The sequence below is a fragment of the Hypanus sabinus genome, chromosome 8 (assembly GCF_030144855.1).
Source record: "Hypanus sabinus isolate sHypSab1 chromosome 8, sHypSab1.hap1, whole genome shotgun sequence".
NCBI classification, from domain to species: Eukaryota; Metazoa; Chordata; class Chondrichthyes; order Myliobatiformes; family Dasyatidae; genus Hypanus; species Hypanus sabinus.
In genome coordinates this window covers 138,678,582-138,697,066 of record NC_082713.1, presented here as the reverse complement: position 1 = coordinate 138,697,066, position 18,485 = coordinate 138,678,582, and the positions used below count along the sequence as shown (strand labels likewise).

The 18,485-nt window shown below is 40.1% G+C and overlaps 1 protein-coding gene across 3 annotated transcripts in view; it reads left to right on the top strand.

Annotated features, from left to right (window-relative positions):
- Positions 1-18,485, top strand: part of phf21b (PHD finger protein 21B) — a 158,665-nt gene that overhangs the window by 66,340 nt on the left and 73,840 nt on the right. For all 3 annotated transcript variants that reach the window (XM_059977981.1, XM_059977982.1, XM_059977980.1), the window contains exons 6-7: positions 9,695-9,787; positions 17,248-17,592. In XM_059977981.1, coding sequence (XP_059833964.1) covers positions 9,695-9,787; positions 17,248-17,592 — 438 coding nt within the window. The remainder of the gene's footprint in view (positions 1-9,694; positions 9,788-17,247; positions 17,593-18,485) is intronic.

The window sequence follows — 18,485 nt, the reverse complement described above, 5'->3', positions numbered from 1 at the left end:
ATTGGAGAGGGTCCAGAGGAGGTCATAAGGATGATTCCAGGAGTGAACATTTGATGGCTCTGGGTCTGAACTCACTAGAATTCAGAAGAATGAGGAGGTGATCTCATTGAAATCTTTCAAGTTGTTGGAAGGCCTAGTCAGCAGTTGTTCAAAGGATGTTTCCCATGATGGGAGAGTCTAGGACAAGAGAGCACAGCCTCAAGATAGAGGGCGCACTTTTGAAAACAGATGCGGAGAAATTTCTTGAGCCAAAGGGTGGCGAATTTGTGGAATTTGTTGCCATGTGCAGCTGTGGAGGCCAAGTTGTATTTAAGGCAGAGATTGATAGGTTTTTGATTGGACATGGCATCAAAGGTTATGGGGAGAATGCCGGGAACTGGAGTTGAAGAGGAGTTAAAAAAAAAGGATCAGCCATGATTGAATGGTGGAGCATACTCGAATTGCCAGCTGGTCTAATTCTGCTCCTATGTCTTAATGTTTTTATGTCAGATGTTGATATTTTTTTAAGCGGAGTGATGAATGTCCAGAACCTACTGCAGGTGTTTGTGCTGCTATAATAGTAGCAACATCAATGAGATTCTTAGATGTACACATGGGTGTAAGAAAAATTGAGGGTTAAGCTTTCAAGGGGAATCCACAGAGTGGATGTAAAGAGAAAGTTACATACACAAAATGTTGGAGGAATGCAGTAGGCCAAGCAATGTCTAGGAAAAAAGTATAGAGTTAACATTTTGGGCCGAGACCATTCATCAGGACCGGGGGTAAAAGGATGAGAAGTCAGGGTAAGTAGGTGGGGAGAGGGGAGGAAGAAGTTCAAGGTGGTAGGTGATAGGTGAAACTGGGAAGGGTGAAGCAAAGAGCTTGGAAGTTAATTAGTGAAAGAGATGGCTGGAGAAGGTAGTATTTGCTAGGAGAGGGTAGAAGACCTTGGAAGAAAGGGAAGTGGGAGGTGAACCAGAGAGAGCTGATGGGCAGGTAAGCAGATAGGGTGAAAGAAGGAAATGGGGAATGGTGAAGGAGAGTGGAGTACAATTACTGGAAGTTCAAGAAATGAATGTTCATGCCATTAGGTTGGAATGTAAGGTGGAAAATCAGGTGTTGCTTGTCCGACCTGAGTGTTGCCTCATTGCAGCAGTAGGGGAGACCACGGAATGGGAATGGGCAGTAGAAATGAAATGAGTGGCCAATGGGAGATCCCACTTTTTCTGGCAGATGGAGTGTAGGTGCTCGTTGAAGTGGTCTTCCAATCTACATTGTGTCTTGCTGATGTACAAGAGGCCACACCAGGAGCACCGGATACAGTAGATGACCCGAACAGTTGACATATGAAGTATCACCTCACCTGGAAGGATTGTTTGGGGCCCTGAATGGTAGTGTGGGTGAAGATGCTCTGCTTGGGTGGGAAGAGGTATCATCCAGGTAGCTGTGAGGGTCTGCTGGTTTATAACAGACATCAGTAGATAAACTGTCTCCAGAGGTAGAGACAGAAAGATTGAGAAAGTGGAGAGAATGGTTGGAAATGGACCAGGCAAATTTGAGGGACTGGGTGGAAGTTGGTGGCAAAGTTGAAGTCAATAAGCTTAGTATGGGTGTAGGAAGCAATAGCAATGCAGTTGTTGATGTGGTTTTGGGAATGTTGGGGAGTGAACATTGACTGTTCCACGTAGCCAACAAAAAAAAGCAGGCATAGCTGAGACCCATGTGAATGCCCATGGCTACGCCTTTGGTTTGAAAGAAATGGGAGCAACCGAAGGAGAAATTATTGAGAGTGAGGTCCAGTTCTGCCAGATGAAGGAGAGTAGTGGTGGAGTGGAACAGGTTGGGTTTAAGGTCTTCCTGATGGGAGATGGAGGTGTATAGGGATGGGACATCAATTTTAAAAGGAGACGATCAGGGCCAGGATTTTTGAAGTCATTGTATAGATCCAGACTGTGTGAAGTGTAGGTACGAAGGGACTGAATTGGGGGGGGGGGGTGTTGGTGGTGGTGAGGGGTAGATAAAACAGAGTCGAGGTTTGCAGATTTAAGTTTGGTGGGGTAGGAACAAGCAGAAACAGTGGGTCTTCCTGGTTGGGCAGGTTTGTGGATCTTGGAGAAGAGAAGGTTTGCTTTTTTGTATGTATCTAGTAAGATGAGAAGTTGCCTATGAACCATTCTTCCTCCAAAGAGTGATGAAAGCAGCCTTAATGCAGAAGTGGATAGTTGGTTGTTATAATAGTGGGGGATGGTGTGGATCACTCCTGAATGGTCTTCCTTTAGTTTTGAGACTGTAATCCTTGGTTTCAGGCATCCTGTTTAGGGTAAACTTCAACCCTACCTCTACAAGGCCATAAGAATTTTGTACATTTTGATAACATCATTTCTGATTCTTTTCAAGCCTAGAGCATGGACTCAATCACTGTTAATTAGTCTCATTGAGCAATTTGCTTCTCTCCTAGGAACCATTCTGGTTAATTTGCACTTCTATTGCAAGCATGTGAAGTATACAAAATTCTAAGTGTTATCATTTAAGGGCCCTTCATATTTCCAATATATTTTAAAATATTCTTCTGCTCAAAATCCTCCAGTCATTAAGTCCAGTGTACTATTTGCAATCCTAACAAATGCTGTGAGCTGGCATTCCTCGTGACTCGGGGCATGCAGATCCATATTGATCCTCTGCATGTGGACAACCCTCAGTTTCTCATTTAAAAAAAATATCAGTTTTTCTGTTTTGACCCATCAAGGTTGCCAGTAAACTTTTTTTGTGTTGCATTCCTTTATCATCCATTCATTTGGCCTGTCAGTGTACTCCTGCAAACTGTTTGCTGTATCCTCATATCTGGCACTGCCATGCCAGCCAGCTTTGTATCATCAGCAAAGTTGGTTATATTAGTCTTGTTTCCCTCATCCAAATCATTTGATATAGTTCATGAATAGCTGGGGCTTCTGCTCTAATCTTTGTAGCCTCTCAACCAAAAAAAATTATTCTTGTATTCAGATTGTTTGTTATCCTCAATCCATGTCAATGCTTTATTCTCAATTTCATGTGCTCTAATTTTGTTTAATTTCTTGTATGGCACATTTTTTTTGAAGGCCTTCTCAGAAATGAAATTTATCACATCCATTAGTTCCTCTGTACCTATTCTGCTAGTTAACATTTCAAGAGGACTTAAATATAAAAGCAAAGATGTAATGTTGAGGCTCTTTCAGGCACTGGTGAAGGCTCATTTGGAGCATTGTGAGTAGTTTTAGGCCCCTTATCTAAGAAATGATGTGCTGACATTGGAGAGGGTTCGAAGGAGGTTCACGAAAATAATTACACCATTGAAAGGCTTACCACATAAGGAGCATTTGATGGATCCAGGCCTGTACTCACTGGAGTTCAGAAGAATGAAGGGTATCTCATTGGAGCTTAAATGTTGAAAGCCTCAGTAGAGTGGATAGGGAGAGAATGTTTCATATGGTGGGGGAGCCTAGGACCAAAGGCACGGCCTCAGGATAGAGGAAGGTTCATTTAGAACAGAGATGAGGAGGAATTTCATTAGCCAGAGAGTGGTGAATCTGTGAAATTTGTTGCCATAGGCAACTATGGAGGCCAAGTCATTGGGTGTATTTAACGCAGAAGTTGATAGGTTATTGATTAGTTAGAGCATGAAGGGTTATGGTGAGAAGGCAGGAGATTGGGGCTGAGAGGGAAATGGATCAGTTATGATAAAATGGCGAAACAGACACGATGGGCTAAATGTCTTAATTCTGCTCCTGTATCATACTGTCTTATGAGCGGTAGTTCTGTGGGTGAAAATGCCCTGTTGGTGAGACAGGTCAGAGGAGAATAGCCAGGCTGGTTCAAGCTGCCAGGAAGGCTAAAGTAACTCAAAGAACCATGTGTTAACAACAGTGTGCAGAAGAGCATTATTGAACACACACATGTTGAACCTTAAAGTGAATGCGCTACAGCAGCAGAAGAACACACCAGGTTCCATCCCTGTATCTAATAAATGGCCACTGAGTGCACTTTCTTAACTCTTTGATAAGTGCACCTTAACCACAAAATTAATTAGAGCATAGAACATAGCACACTTACAACCATGATGTTATACCAACATTTTAGCTTTATATGATCAGTCTAAACTTTCCCTTCCAGATAGCCCTCGATTTTATCTTTAAATGACCGTCAGTATTGCACAAGTCTGGATCTAACACAGCATCACACAAATTTCTGTGAAGACTCAGAATAGGGAGCCTTTCATTTAAAACAGAGATGAGGAAAAATTTCTTTAGCCAGATGGTAGTGAATCTGCATAGTTGTTTGACATAGATGGCTGTGGAGGCCAAGTCATTGGTAAATTTAAAGCAGAGGTTAATAGATCCTTGATTAGTAAGGGCATCAAAGGTTACGGGGAAACGCAGGAGAATGGAGTTGAGGGGTAATAAATCAGCCACGATGGAATGGCAGAGCACACTTGATAGTCTGAATAGCCTAGTTCTGCTGCTATGTCTTATCGTATTAACATCAGATCTGTGGGCATCACTGAAGAACCAACAGAATTTTGGAAGTTAAGGACTTTCCCCATTTTATATCTATTTTACCTTTGGATTTCCAGAGCTGTCAATAGTTTACTTGTACATCATTAGAAAAATACATAAACTCCATGTAATAAATTCCACTAAAAGATAATTTAATCAAAGATGGCATTACTTAGATTTTAAAGGATTAATAGTTGATTTGGTTGAAGTTTAGAAGAAACTAGTTGATCTATTCTACATCAACAAGTTAGGGATTCTCCAACTGAATATTAGAGCAAACTTTGAAGAAGTAAGATTAGTAAATGCTTCAGCAAACTCAGAGCAAGCAGTAATTGCTGTGAGTTGTTATTTTGGAAATATTTGTTAACCAGAGTGATTGTCCAGGTGTTAGATTACAATCATAACAGAGTTGCTGCCATTTGCTGTCATAATTACATGAAAAGGACATAATTTTCAAACACTTTGCTAATGTGTAATGCACCATGAAATGTACTGGTTTTTAGTTCCCTTAGTTCCCCATGTTATTTTTAATCAGAGTCAAAGTTGAGTTCATTGTCATAGGCATGAGTACATATATTCACTGGTGCAATGAAAAACATGTTTGCAGCAGCATTACTTGCATTTAGCATTGAATAAGCAGCATTCCTAAAAAGAACATATTTTTAATATAAATCATACAGAATTTTCACATAAAACACAATTAGAGCAAAAATAATATTCATTTTAGTGCAAAGTAAAGTTCATAATGTTTCTAAACTGGTGATTAGGGTACTTGTTCTTGAACTGGTGATGTGGCAGTTTAGGCTTTTGTATCTCCTGCCTGATGGCAGGTATGAGAAACGGGCATGGATCGGATGGTGGTAATTTTGAAGCTCGATATTGCCTTTTAATAATACTAATGTTAAGGAGGGATGTATTAAGTATAGTCCACTTCTATGCAGTTTCTTGCATTTTTGCACATTTGAATTGCCATAGCAGACCATGATGCAATGATTCTCGATTCAATCAACAGTACAACTGTAGTAGTTTGTTAGTGATTTGATGACAAGCTGAGCCTTCTTAACCTTATAAGTAATGTGCGTCATGGCCCTTATTTTCTTATGGTTGCAGTATTGAGCTGTATCTGATGAGCTGTTGCCTCATATACCTGTTCCTGTTCAATGGTCCAGAGCAGAGAAGAACCATAGATATTGCACTAGCGGTTGACCTGTTGTCATAGTGGACCTTTAGAAACAAATTGGAGTGGATCCGGATCACCTTTGAACAATGGATCTGGATCACCTCTGAGCAAGAGTTGATTCACACCATAACTAACATCTCAAAGCACTTCTTTAGGTTGATGTAAGTGCTACCTGATGGTCGCCATTGAGCCAGGTCACCACACTCTATACTGGCGCAATAAATGCAACCTGTAAAGCAGGTGGGAAAATCAGACCGTAGAGGTAAAAGATTGAATATGTCTATAAATGCTGCAGCCAGTTAGTCAGTACTCAGCCAGTTACCCCACCTAGACCAGATTCATTTTGTAGATCAGTCTTCTAAGGAATGCCCAAACATTGGCCTTTGAAATTACAGGGAACTCTGGAAATGTGGGGTTAGTGTGGAAGTCATGGTTCTCCCTATGAAAGAGCACATAAAAGGCAGTGAGCTCATCTGGGAATGATGGGTTATTGCCACTTATGCTACCCAATCTTGCTTTTCAGGAAGTTGTATTGTGTGAGCTGTGTGGTCACAATTTAGTCTGAAATTGCCTCCTTGAACTTATGGCCTTCTGAGGTTGTACGGGGAAGACTTGTTTTACCCTTGCTCTCCACAGATCTACCCCTCAATTGATTGAGTCCCTTGATTCAGAGCTTCTGGTTGGGATAATGATCCTTGTAACAGCTGGGCAGTTAATGCAGCATTTGTCCTTTATGGTTTGAAAGGTTCTTTCATAGAAGAAAGAACCCTTTTGTTATCCTTGTCTGTTTCAGGAAAATGGATAAATCACATCTGCTGCAGTATATTTATATAAATTTCTACCATAGGTTGTGGGAGGAATTGCACAATATTGGATTCCCTTGCCTTATATGGGCATTACAGAATTGGAGAGCAGTTGGGAAGCCACTAATGAACAGGTTGATGCAACTTTAGGATCTTGATGCAAATGTACATCAACGGCATTCTAAAACTCTGTTTTGAAGTAATATCAATGAACAACGGCGGTTTTACATGAGACTGGTGGAAGATTCTGGACATCTGTATGACATCTACAGACACTACAGAATTTCAAAAACATAATGGAGCTTAGTTTTTGGTGCATCTCAAGCAGCAGAGTGCTTTAGAGCAGAACTGCAGTGGTGATAGGAGTCCTGGAAAAGCTGCTGAGACTATCTCACCATAGTGATGCAACATGAGTAACTGCTTGCTGATTACTAGCTTTAAGCAAAATTGATTGCTGAGTTTAAGAAAAATTTATTATTAGAATGCAATTACTTGCATTTCACAGATCATGCAGTTTACAGATGACTCAGTTCCTTGTAATGACACCTGCACTTTTTAAAGAAAAATAAATTACCCATGACCCACCAAATAACTCTGAATAGAATATCACACTACTATGTTCCTTATATTAAAAAGGAATCCTAATGGGCCTTACTATTTCTTTGTCATCTCTTGTTTATGAAAGGTTTCTGTTTCCTTTTGTTAGCTCCTAATCTTTTCTCATGCTATCATTGTACTGTATTCAAATAAAGTACAAGAAACACGGTGAAAATACATTTCTGAGGTTCCCTTTTGAGTTTACATATATTGTCTCTTTCCTTCATTTGGTTAGCTATGACAGTCTGTGTTCCCGTTTCCTAATCTATGAATGCTTCTTGCCTCTGGTGAAGAAAGTCTGTGGCCGTTTTAGGAATTCTTAACTCTTGCTCATTGTTTTAACTATGTCACCTTAGACTCTTCAAAATATGGCCTCCATTTTGAATGTCCAGCTCCTTTTGTCCTTCTGACAACTCAGTTTATGATCCTTAATGTGGTATAAGGTAGATGGTCTTGTTGTACAGTTTGAGATTGACAGGCATGACGTGAGCATCACTGAGTTATGGCTGAAAGATGTTCCTAGTTGGGAGATTAACAGCTAAGGAAACATTTTATTGAAAGGATTGACAAGTAGGCGGATGGGGTGGGGTGGCTCTTTTGGTTTAAAAAAAATGAGATCAGATTCTTGGGAAGTGGTGACAAAGGATCAGAAGACTTACAATCTTGTGGGTGGACTGAAGAAACTGTGAAGGTATGAGACCCCGATGGGAGTTATATACAGTCCTCTGAATAGTGACCAGGATGTGGGTTATAAATCACAACGAGACAGTAAAGGCTTGCAATAAGGGCAATGTTTTGATGGTCTTGGGGTATTTCAATATGCTGGTAGATTGGGAAAATCACATTGATGTTGGATCCCAAGAGATGGAATTTGTAGAATGCCTACGAAATTTCCTTTTGGAGTGTTGTTGAGCCCAAGAGGGGAAAGACAATTCTGGATTGGGTGTTGTGTAATGATTTTGATTTGATTAGGGAGCTTTAAGGTAAAGGTGCCTTTAGGAGACAGTGATAGAATTTCTCCTACTGTTTGAGAGGGAGAAGCTAAATTCAGATGTATCAGTATTATAGTGATTAAAAAGGAATTTCAGAAGCATGAGAGAGGAGCTGGCCGAAGTTGATTTGAAGGGAACAATATCAAGGATGATGACAGAGCAGCAATGGCTAGAATTTCTGGGGGCAATTTGGAAGGTGTAGGATAGATGCATCCCAAAGATGTATTCTAAAGCTAGGATAAGGCACCCATGGCTGACAAGGTAAGTTGGAGGATTGGGAAACTTAAAAATCAACAGAAAGTAACTAAAAAAGCATTAAGGAGAGAAAAGATGAAGTTAAGTTAGTCAGTAATATGAGAGGAAAGAGTGGAAAATGACACTGGAAGGGGTAGCAATGGGGTTTGAAGTAATAACAGACAAACAGTAAGTATTTAGCGTCAGTGTTCACTGTGGAATACACTAGCAGTATGCCAGAGATTTGAGAGTGTCAGGAGGCAGAAGTGAGTGTAATTGCTATAACTAAGGAGAATGCACTTGGGAAGCTGAATGGCCTGAAGGCAGTTAAGTCTCTTGGGTCACATGAAATGCACCCCAGGTTACTGAAAGTAGCGGAAGAGATTGTGGGGGTACTAGTAATCAAAAGCCACTAGATTCTGGAAGATTGGAAAATTGCAAATATCACTCCACTCTTTAAGAAGAGAGAGAGGTAAAGGAAGGAGATAAGGCCAGTTAACTAGACTTCAGTGGTTGGGAAGATGTTTTAGAGTACTTGCAGGCACATGATAAAGTGGGCCAAAGTCAACATGGCTTCCTCAAGGTATGTCACATTTTGGGTATTTTATGATGGAAGTGGGTTAAATAGTGTCACATCTTCAGCAGATTTAAAGAACAAAATAATTTGGTCTTACTGAAATCTTCCTTCTTGGAAAAGGTAGAATTGAATGTTATTTAAAATAGTAATATTTAAAAATTTTGCAATTGTTTAAAGCATCCTTAGTGAATTATATATTGTATTAAAATCTGCTTCATCCTGAATATGTTCACAACATCTCTCGTCTGAAATCTTGTGCATCATTGGTTTGAGGCCTGATCACAATTTACAATAAATTTCAAAATCCATTCTAGTATGAATTGGTTTAACTCAGAAGGTATTTGGTTGTTTGATTCCAACAGCCAGACACTCCATTCTCAATTTTTTTAACACCTCATGCTAACTTTAGCAGATTTTACAGATGAGTAAGAGCCTTGGAAATGCAGGATATGAACCATTACTACATTAACTATATATTTAATCCATGTTAACAAGTAACTAATGTGCACGTTTTACAAGCCCAATAATGAATATATATTTAAAAGGCTTTTGGCAGTGAAAATACCTCTGAAATGAAATATTCAAGTTTTGTTTATTTAATGTAATATTGCCCTTGTTTCTCATGAATAATGTTCATTGTCCCAGATGTATGATCATTACTGTTTAAATTGTTGATAAATCAATATTTTATTGTGTTTTGTTTCAGCTTCTGTCAGAATTGGATTTCCATATTTGGAAGGCAATTGTAAACAAATGCCTAACTTAAGGAGAAGTTGTATTATGATTTTTTTTCCCTTCTACAGACTGTGGGAACTATTACTGCAGTGCCCATCAAGGTCCCCCAAGTCAGCTCATTACAGAGGTTGGCAGGCCAAGGACCCCCAGTGCTACCTCAGGTAAAGATTTTGTTTATTTTATTTTGAATTATAGTGAGGAATAGGCCCCTCCAGCCCAATGAGCCACACTGCCCAGTAACCCACCTATTATTTGGAATGCTAAATAATAATCCCTTTTGGTTGATACCTTCACTGTTGGACAGCGTTCTTAGGTGTTCCTTGTGGAACAAGGATAACTTTCTTATACTTAAGCTCTATGTATCTTTTGAGCAGGTGAGGAAGGAGATGCTTGACAGGATAGGTAGATGTTAATTTACTCAATTTTTGTTTCATTCAATGTTTTTGAATCTAGGTGTTATTGGCAAGGCCAGCATTATTTATCTACCCCTAAGGCACTTAAGAAGGCAGCGCTGGAAACTGGTGAGGGTTGAATAATCTCCAAATTAGCATGAACTCCATTCAACTATCTGCTTAATCCTGGATGACATTGAACTTCTTGAGAGTTGTTGCAGCAATATTCATCCAGGATGTTAAAGAATATTCACTCATGCTTGTGATTTGTGTATTTTATATGGCAGAGACTTCAGGATCAGGGGATAAGTGAACATTTTTTTGTTTCGAGTTAGTGGAGATTTTGAGCACCCTGATGTTGCTGGATTTAGTACTGGTAATATTGAGTGAAAGGCAGATGGTCTCGCACTGTTTTTGGAGGTTGGCATTACCTGCCGCTCTTGTGCAAATGTTACTTGTCAGGTATTAAGCACACTGCAGTGTTTGATAGATCTTCACACGGCTTTGAACTGCTTCATTCATTGAGAATTTGAATAGAATTGAATACTGTGCCATCATTGAATATTTCTTCTGCTGACTTTACAATGAAAGAAAAGTTATTGATATAGTAGTTGGAGATTTTTGTGGTTACGTGATTGCATTGAGGAACTCTTGAAGTGACCTCCTGGACTGGAGATGATTGAGCTTCAGCAACAGTAGAAATCTTTGGGTATGGCATTACTCCAGCCACTGGAGCGTTGTCCCTTTGATGGGCATGGATTTAATTTCTGCCAGGGCTCTTTAATGCCACACGCAGACCAATGCCGTCTAATGTTGAGCAGTCACTCAGCTTGATTCTGGAATTCAGCTTGTCTGCATTTTGATGAGGGGTGTAAGGAGTTCTAAAGTCAAATGATCCTGATGAAATTTAAACTATCCATTAGTGTGCAAGCTATTGATGAACAAGCACCATTTGGTAGCACTGTTGATGTCACTTTTTGTCACTATTACAGACTGGGAGTAGATTGATTGGGTGGCTAACTTAGTTTTGCCTTGTTTGTGGGCATGATGTACGTGAAATTTTTCAGATTGTTGGGAAGGTACTAGTGTTGTAATCATGTAGAAACAGCTTGGTTAGAGTTACAGCTGGTTCTGCAGCACAGTTCTTCAGCCCCAAGCTAAAGTGTTGTTTTTGGTCTTGGGGCTTATATACTATGTCCAGCCATTTTTGAGCTAACTGTGATTCAAGATGGCTGGAAACTGATGTCAGTGGTAATGCAATCTCAAAATGAACATAAAATTGAAAATTTATTCAGCATTTCTGTCATTTTGTAGCTTCTTATCTTGTAGCTGTCGTCTTATATTTCGATTGCCTTCCAACATGTATTGAAGCAGGGTTCAACTCCTGGTTTAGTAGAAATGGGAGGAGCGAGAAAAGAGTATTCAAGTTCATGAGGTTACCTAAGACACATTTCTACTGCCAAATCCTTTGAGCTTATCCCATTTAACACATGTAACAGAGTGGAGGATGTCATCCTTGTGAAGCTAGGAATTCAAATCTGCTGGGACCGTGTAGTGGTCATTTCTATAATTGCTTTCATTGTCAAGGTTTATCAGCCATTTAAGTATAAAGCTTTTCCCTTGTGGGCAAACAGTCAGTGATTACTTAAATAATAGTCTTTGTAAGTGCATGTACCAAAGCATTGTTTGCTAATGCAGCTTGATGATAGAGGTTGGACTAACCTAAGTTCTGGATTGGAGGCAAAATGGGTTGAACAAGTTCTGATTTCTCAGCACTGTTCATGCAGAAAGTTTATTGGAAGTGAGCTGCAACAATATGACAATAAAGACTGAGAAAGTGCTTGAATGAGTATACAGCTTTGTGACATTTATCATAAACTGCTATATGAGTGCAATAACTTGGTTACACATCAGTCAGTGTGCGAACCATTCCTTGATTCTCGTGTGTTGAAGTTGATTGTCCTGAATGGAATCTTTGGTTTTTAACTTGCATATGTGTAGCTGCTTACATACATCACAGGATGGCAGAAGAAGCAAAATTTAATTATACAAATCCAATGGCAAGCAAGACTTTTATTGATTCTTTTATCCATTAGATAAACTTATCTTTTATCTAATTTATTAAATGTAGGTCTATGTTTTTGTGTTGAAATCACAATATACATTTTGTAATTTTTTCTAATGATATTTCCATGTGAAATCTGATTGCAGAAAAGGTATCTTGTCTTAAATCTTTGCCCCAAAAGCAACCAAAACCTAAGGGTTCCAATAAATAGGCTATCACTAAAGTTCTGCTAATTCTGAACATCAGACTAAAACACCAGCTCTTCCCCATGCTGGCTAGTTAAAAATAATCCTTAATCTCCTCAGATTCTATAAAATTGCTCAGCAAACTTAATTGTGTTTTATACATCCACTGCTTACACATCTTATCTAGTTGAAAATATTTGCCCTAGGTGAAAATTTTGAAAATAAATAATGTATTGACCAATGTCAATTGGTTCTTGGTTAGAACATGGAAGGAGAGCCAGCAAAGGGCCTTCAGTACAGCTAATCTAAGTATACTAATATTGGAATGCAACAAGAATGATATATTAATGCAGTAAATTAGTATAGTTTAATCATCACTTAAATTATCTTGACTCGCTTGTTTGGCTCAGTTTTAAAAAAGAGCTTGAGGCTTTTCAGGATTTCTTGGCGGGCTTCAATCATAATGATCTGTTAGGCACTTGGGAAAGACCAATAAAAGCAAGTGAGGTTTGAGTAGAGCAGCTGTTGTGGGAGCGACTTTAGTTGGAGTAAACAGTGTCAGAGTGTTCAGGTTCTGGCATGCAAGGGTGAAGGCCAAGATACATTTCTGATATGTTTTTATCTTTCCTAGTCTGTTAGTATATGGCTAGTCTGCTGAGAATGGGTCCACGGTTAGTGATATCAGACAGACAGACATACATACGTTATTGATTCGGAGGGAAATTGGGTTTCGTTACAGCTGCACCAACCAAGAATAATAAAGAAATATAGCAATATAAAACCATAAATAATTAAATAATAATAAGTTAATCATTGCCAGTGGAAATAAGTCCAGGATCAGCCTATTGGCCCAGGGTGTCTGACACTCCTAGGGAGGAGTTGTAAAGTTTGATGGCCACAGGTAGGAATGACTTCCTATGATGTTCAGTGTTACATTTCGGTGGAATGAGTCTCTGGCTGAATGTACTCCTGTGCCTAACCAGTGCATTATGGAGTGGATGGGAGACATTGTCCAAGATGGCATGCAACTTGGACAGCATCCTCTTTTCAGACACCACCGTCAGAGAGTCCAGTTCCACCTCCACAACATCACTGGCCTTACGAATGAGTTTGTTGATTCTGTTGGTGTCTGCTACCCTCAGCCTGCTGCCTCAGCACACAACAGCAAACATGATAGCACTGGCCACCACAGTCTCGTAGTACACCCTCAGCATCGTCCTTCATGGTATGTTCTTCATGTGAGATGTTGGAATTCTGGGAGACCTCCATTCTCCCTTTTAACTGCACCTACACAAGTTTCATTGATCTACAGTTTCTTAGAGATCATGTTAAGGATCTAGATTTGCAGATCAATGACTTTCGACTCATATGGGAAAATGAGGAAGGGATAGATAGGAGCTATAGGGAGTAATTGCCACTAAGGTGCAGGAGGAAGAGGGAAAGGATAGAGGCATCCAGTGCAGAGTATCCCTGTGGCCGTTCCTCTCATAAACCACTTAGCATACTGTTGGGGGAAAATCTGCTAGAGGAAGCTGTCGTGACTGGCTCCCTGGCACTGAGCTTGGCTCTGACTTAGAAGAAGAGGGAGGGGGTGGAGAAGAAAATGCAGTATTGATAGAGGATTCCATATTTAGAGTAGTAGACAGGAGATTCTGTGGAAGTGAAAGAGACACCCAGAATTTGTGTTGCCTTCCAGGTGCCAGTGCAGATATTTCTTGGATTGGGTCCACAACATTCTAAAGGGATAGGGTGAAAAGCTGGAAGTACAACAACATGGGTAGGAAAAGGGATGAGGTCTTGAAGAGAGAATACAGGAGTTGGGAAGACAGCTGAAAAATGGGACCAAGAGTAGTAACCCCTGGATTGTTGCCTTTGCTGCAAGTCAGTAAGGGGAAGAGTAGGATGAACTCGCAGATGAATGCATGACTGAGGAATTGGTGCAGGCTGCAGGGTTTTTGATTTTTGGATCATTGGGTTTCCTCTGGGGAAGGTATAACCTGTACAAAAAGGACAGGTTACACCTGAACCCAAGGGGCACCAATATCTTGGAAACAGGTTTGCTAGAGCTGTTGGGAAGTGTTTAAACTAATTTGGCAGGGCTATGGATAGGGCTGAGGACGGGGCAGTTAGTAAACAAGTTGATGCAGTCTGTAATGAGACCGTGAGAAAGGACATGCAGATGAATGTGAAAAATAGCAGTCAGTGGGATGAATTAAAGTGTTAACGGAGAAAAAATGGAAAGCGGTAAAGAATACAGGACTGAAGGTGTTACGTTTGAATGCACGTGGTATACAGAATAAGGAAATCCTTTAAGATAAGGTTGCTAATTAACCCATATTTATTTATTGACATACAGCATGGAATAGAGCCTTCCAGCCATTTTAGTCACACTGTCTAGCAACCCCTGATTTAATCCTAGTCTAATCACTGGAAAATTTACAATAACCAATTAACTTATCAACCAATATGCCTTTTGATTGTGGGAGGAAACCTATGCAGTCACAGGGACAACGTACCAATTCCTTGTAGGCGGTTGTGGGAATTGAACCTGTGTCGCTGGCCCTGTAAAGCGTTGTACTAGCCACTACACTACTGTCCTGCCCCTAACGGGACAAGGAAATTCTGTTATGATTCAATTAAATCTCTTTATGATGAGCTTTCTGTGGCTGTTTGCAACAATGTATGAGCCTCTGTAACAGCATTGTATTATGCATCTTGTCATCCTTCTCCAGCTTCTTGAGTGTTTGACATGGTATAGTGTACCATCCTTTAACTTGTTTTTCTACTCCACTTCCCAGAGCAGCGCCATTCTTCTCACTTAATTCCATTCTTTCTTAATCTGAAATCAGATACATATTTGTAGCTATTCATCTGCCTCCTACCTGTATATAGTAATATTGAGAATCTGTAATGACTTTTTGCGTTCTTCCATTTCCTCATACATTAGTGACCCCAGCCACACAATTAATCAGTTTCCACGTTTAATTTGGCAGCACCCAACTGTACATGAAGCATAATTTTTTCTCCATTTAAAATATGGGAAGACAAGCCATATTTGCATTTGATCAATTTCATTTATGGATAACTGGACTGGGCTGTGCTGTTGTTTGTAAGGGACTTTATTCACTCCATTACACTGTTTGATATTGATAATTAACAATGAAAAGAATACATATTTACATTCCCTATAGAGTGAATGGGAACTAAAACAATCGTTATTGATCATTAGCCATATAAATTACTGGAACATAAAATATCTATATGTTATATTCGTAATGAACTTCTAAACACATCAAGTATCAACACTTGTGGAATTTTGTCATTGAGTACTGGGGAGAGCAGCTATGCTGGGTGGGTTTCACATAATGAACTGGAGGTGATTAGGGAGCTTAAGGTAAAAGAACCCTGAGGAGACAGTGATCACAACTGAACAACCAAACTAAATAATGGTACAGAGGCCAGTCATCATGAAGTACTTTGACTGGCTGGTAATGGCACATATCAAAAACTCCATTCCCACCATACTGGGCACTCTCGAATATGCTTATCGGCAGAACTGCTGTATGTCATGCACCTGACCTTTACACACTTATTTAAAAAAAAACACTAATGTCAGAATGCTATTTCTGGCTTTCATTTTGGTATTCAGCACTATTGTTCCACAGACCTTGATGAACAAATTCATGCTCCTTGATCTAAAGACACTATTGTGCAACTGGGTATTGAAATTTCTAACCAACAGACTTTAGACGGTCAGGATATGCATCTCCTCCCTCCATCCTTAACACAGGTGCCTCCAGGACTACGTGCTGAGCCAATTGCTGTACACTCTGCTCACACACAAATGCATGGCTGAATACCCGAATAATCACTTCAAGTTCATCGGTGGTATGACAGCAATGGGATTATCCGCAATAATCGCTATGAATGGCCTGCAGAGAGGACGTGGAAGAGTTCCATGCCTGGTGTGAAGTAAATAACCTCTTCCTGAATGTCAACAAGCCAAAGGAAGTGGTTATCAACTTCAGGAGTACTCATACCACTCATACCCAGTTTTACATCACCTAATTAGCAGTGGAAACTGCAAGCAGTTTCAAATTATTGGGCGTGCATGTCACGCACAAACTCTCATGGCCCCAGAACTCATTCTACACGATCAGGAAAACTCACCAATGCCTCTACTTTCTGAGGTGGCTGAAGAGAGCTGGACTATGCACATCAATACTCATATCCTTCTACAGATGCGTGATAGAGAGCATTCTAACATGCTGCATCATTGCATGGTATGGAAACTGCACTGCAGTGGACAGGAACTCAACTCATCACCCACACTAGCCTACCTGCCATCAAGGATGTAGGTATAGAAGGGTACTGGGAAAGGGTCAGAAACAGCATGAAGAATCCCACCCACCCTGCTTATGGTCTATTTCTCTAACTCCCATCAGGAGGAGGTTACATAGCATCCATGCCAAAAACTGGCTCAAAAACTGCTTTTCTCAAGCAGTAAGGCTGATCAACACCTCACCCACTAACCCACCAGTCCACACCCCCCCCCCACCACCACCAGTTTAGCATATCGTATCAGTCACCTTATGTATGGTACATGCTGTTTTTTGCCCAGCGTCACTTTTTGGACAAAAGAATCAATTTATGTATATAAGCTATCTTGTGTGTTTATATTTATTACATCAGATCTGGAGTAACAATTATTTCATTCTCCTTTACACTTGTGCCTGGAAATGACCTAATAAAAAATGGGCAATCTTCAATTTAGCTTTGGTGAATTCTGCAACTTCGGATTTGTTTCCTCGGTGCTGTATATACAAAAATGTTGGCACTAAGAGGAAACATCGTTAATGCTGTTAAGTACTCATTTAGAATAGATAATCCCTCAGTAAAGCTCAATGAATTGTATTATCTAATCAAGGATATTTGTTTAAAATCTCTTGTAAAATTTTATGATATACTTGCTTCTTCAGGTTAGGCCAAAGACCCTAGTTCCAGACAGCCTCTCAGTCACTCTGTGTCGTGACCAGACTTCCAGTCAGCCTCAGTCTCTTCAAAAAAGCACCATTGTCAGCATCAAGAACCCAAGTCCGACTCTTCCCACTGCCAATAATACCGTCAATCATGTGCAGACATCGACTAGCCAAACACAAAACTTTGCAGAGTCGTCATTGGTTACAACACCGATCAGCAGTGCTGGCGTGGCTTTTGCAATCATCTCTGCTTCCCCCAACAATGGCAGTTCCATGAGCAGCAGTACAGTCTCCCTGACCAGTGACACCATCAGTGTTCAACCTCTTCTGCTCAGCACAGATAAGGTAAGGAAAATCTAAAGAAAACGTGTCATGAGACTAAACAAAACATGATTAGAATACAGTTTAATTTACCACTGCAGTAGATTTCTTGTATTATGTATCATTACATTACCTTTAACTTTAATCAGCCACATTGCTTCATAGTGCCAAACAGAAAAAATTTACATGATGGTACATTTCCATGTGAAAAAGTATGGTAATATCATTGAAAAGTACTCCTATTAGAAGCTTCCCATGATTTTTGGCATATTACTTAAAATACAATAGAAGTTTCCAAAGAACTTCACCAAAACATTGAAGAAAATTGAAGGTTTTTGGCCTGAAACGTCGACTGTACTTTTTTCCATAGATGCTACCTGACCTGCTGAGTTCCTCCAGAATTTTGTGTGTGTTGCTGAAAAAAAAAACAGTACTTGCTACCTGTTTTACTGCTGGTGATTAGGGCAGCAATGAAGGTCCTCCATCTCTGGCAGTGCTCCGAGCTCCCGAACATGTCAGTAGCTTCCTTTCAGTTTTCACTACTGTCAGTTATGCATGTCCTGGAGACCCAGGAACACCGTCACACCCAGTTGCAGAAGAGTTCTTTGTTGCTGTTTCCGTAACAATTTTTTTTACCCTTCACGGTTGTTAGCCCTGAGTTGAACCCCCAATTTGGAGGACTGGCGGACTACTCTGAGTCTGGCCTCTACCCTTTGACCTGTTTGGCATGAGTGACTCTACCAAGAGCCAAAGCATGAAGCCCTGACTCCAGTCAACATAGCTCAATGGGTCATTGAGGCACACACACTTCTAAACCATGACAAGGTTGTGGTTCTCTTGGAGAAAAGAAAATGGTATTGGTCACTTTAAAGCTTCAATGTGATATAAAAAAAAAGCTGTAAAAAGATGTATAGTGC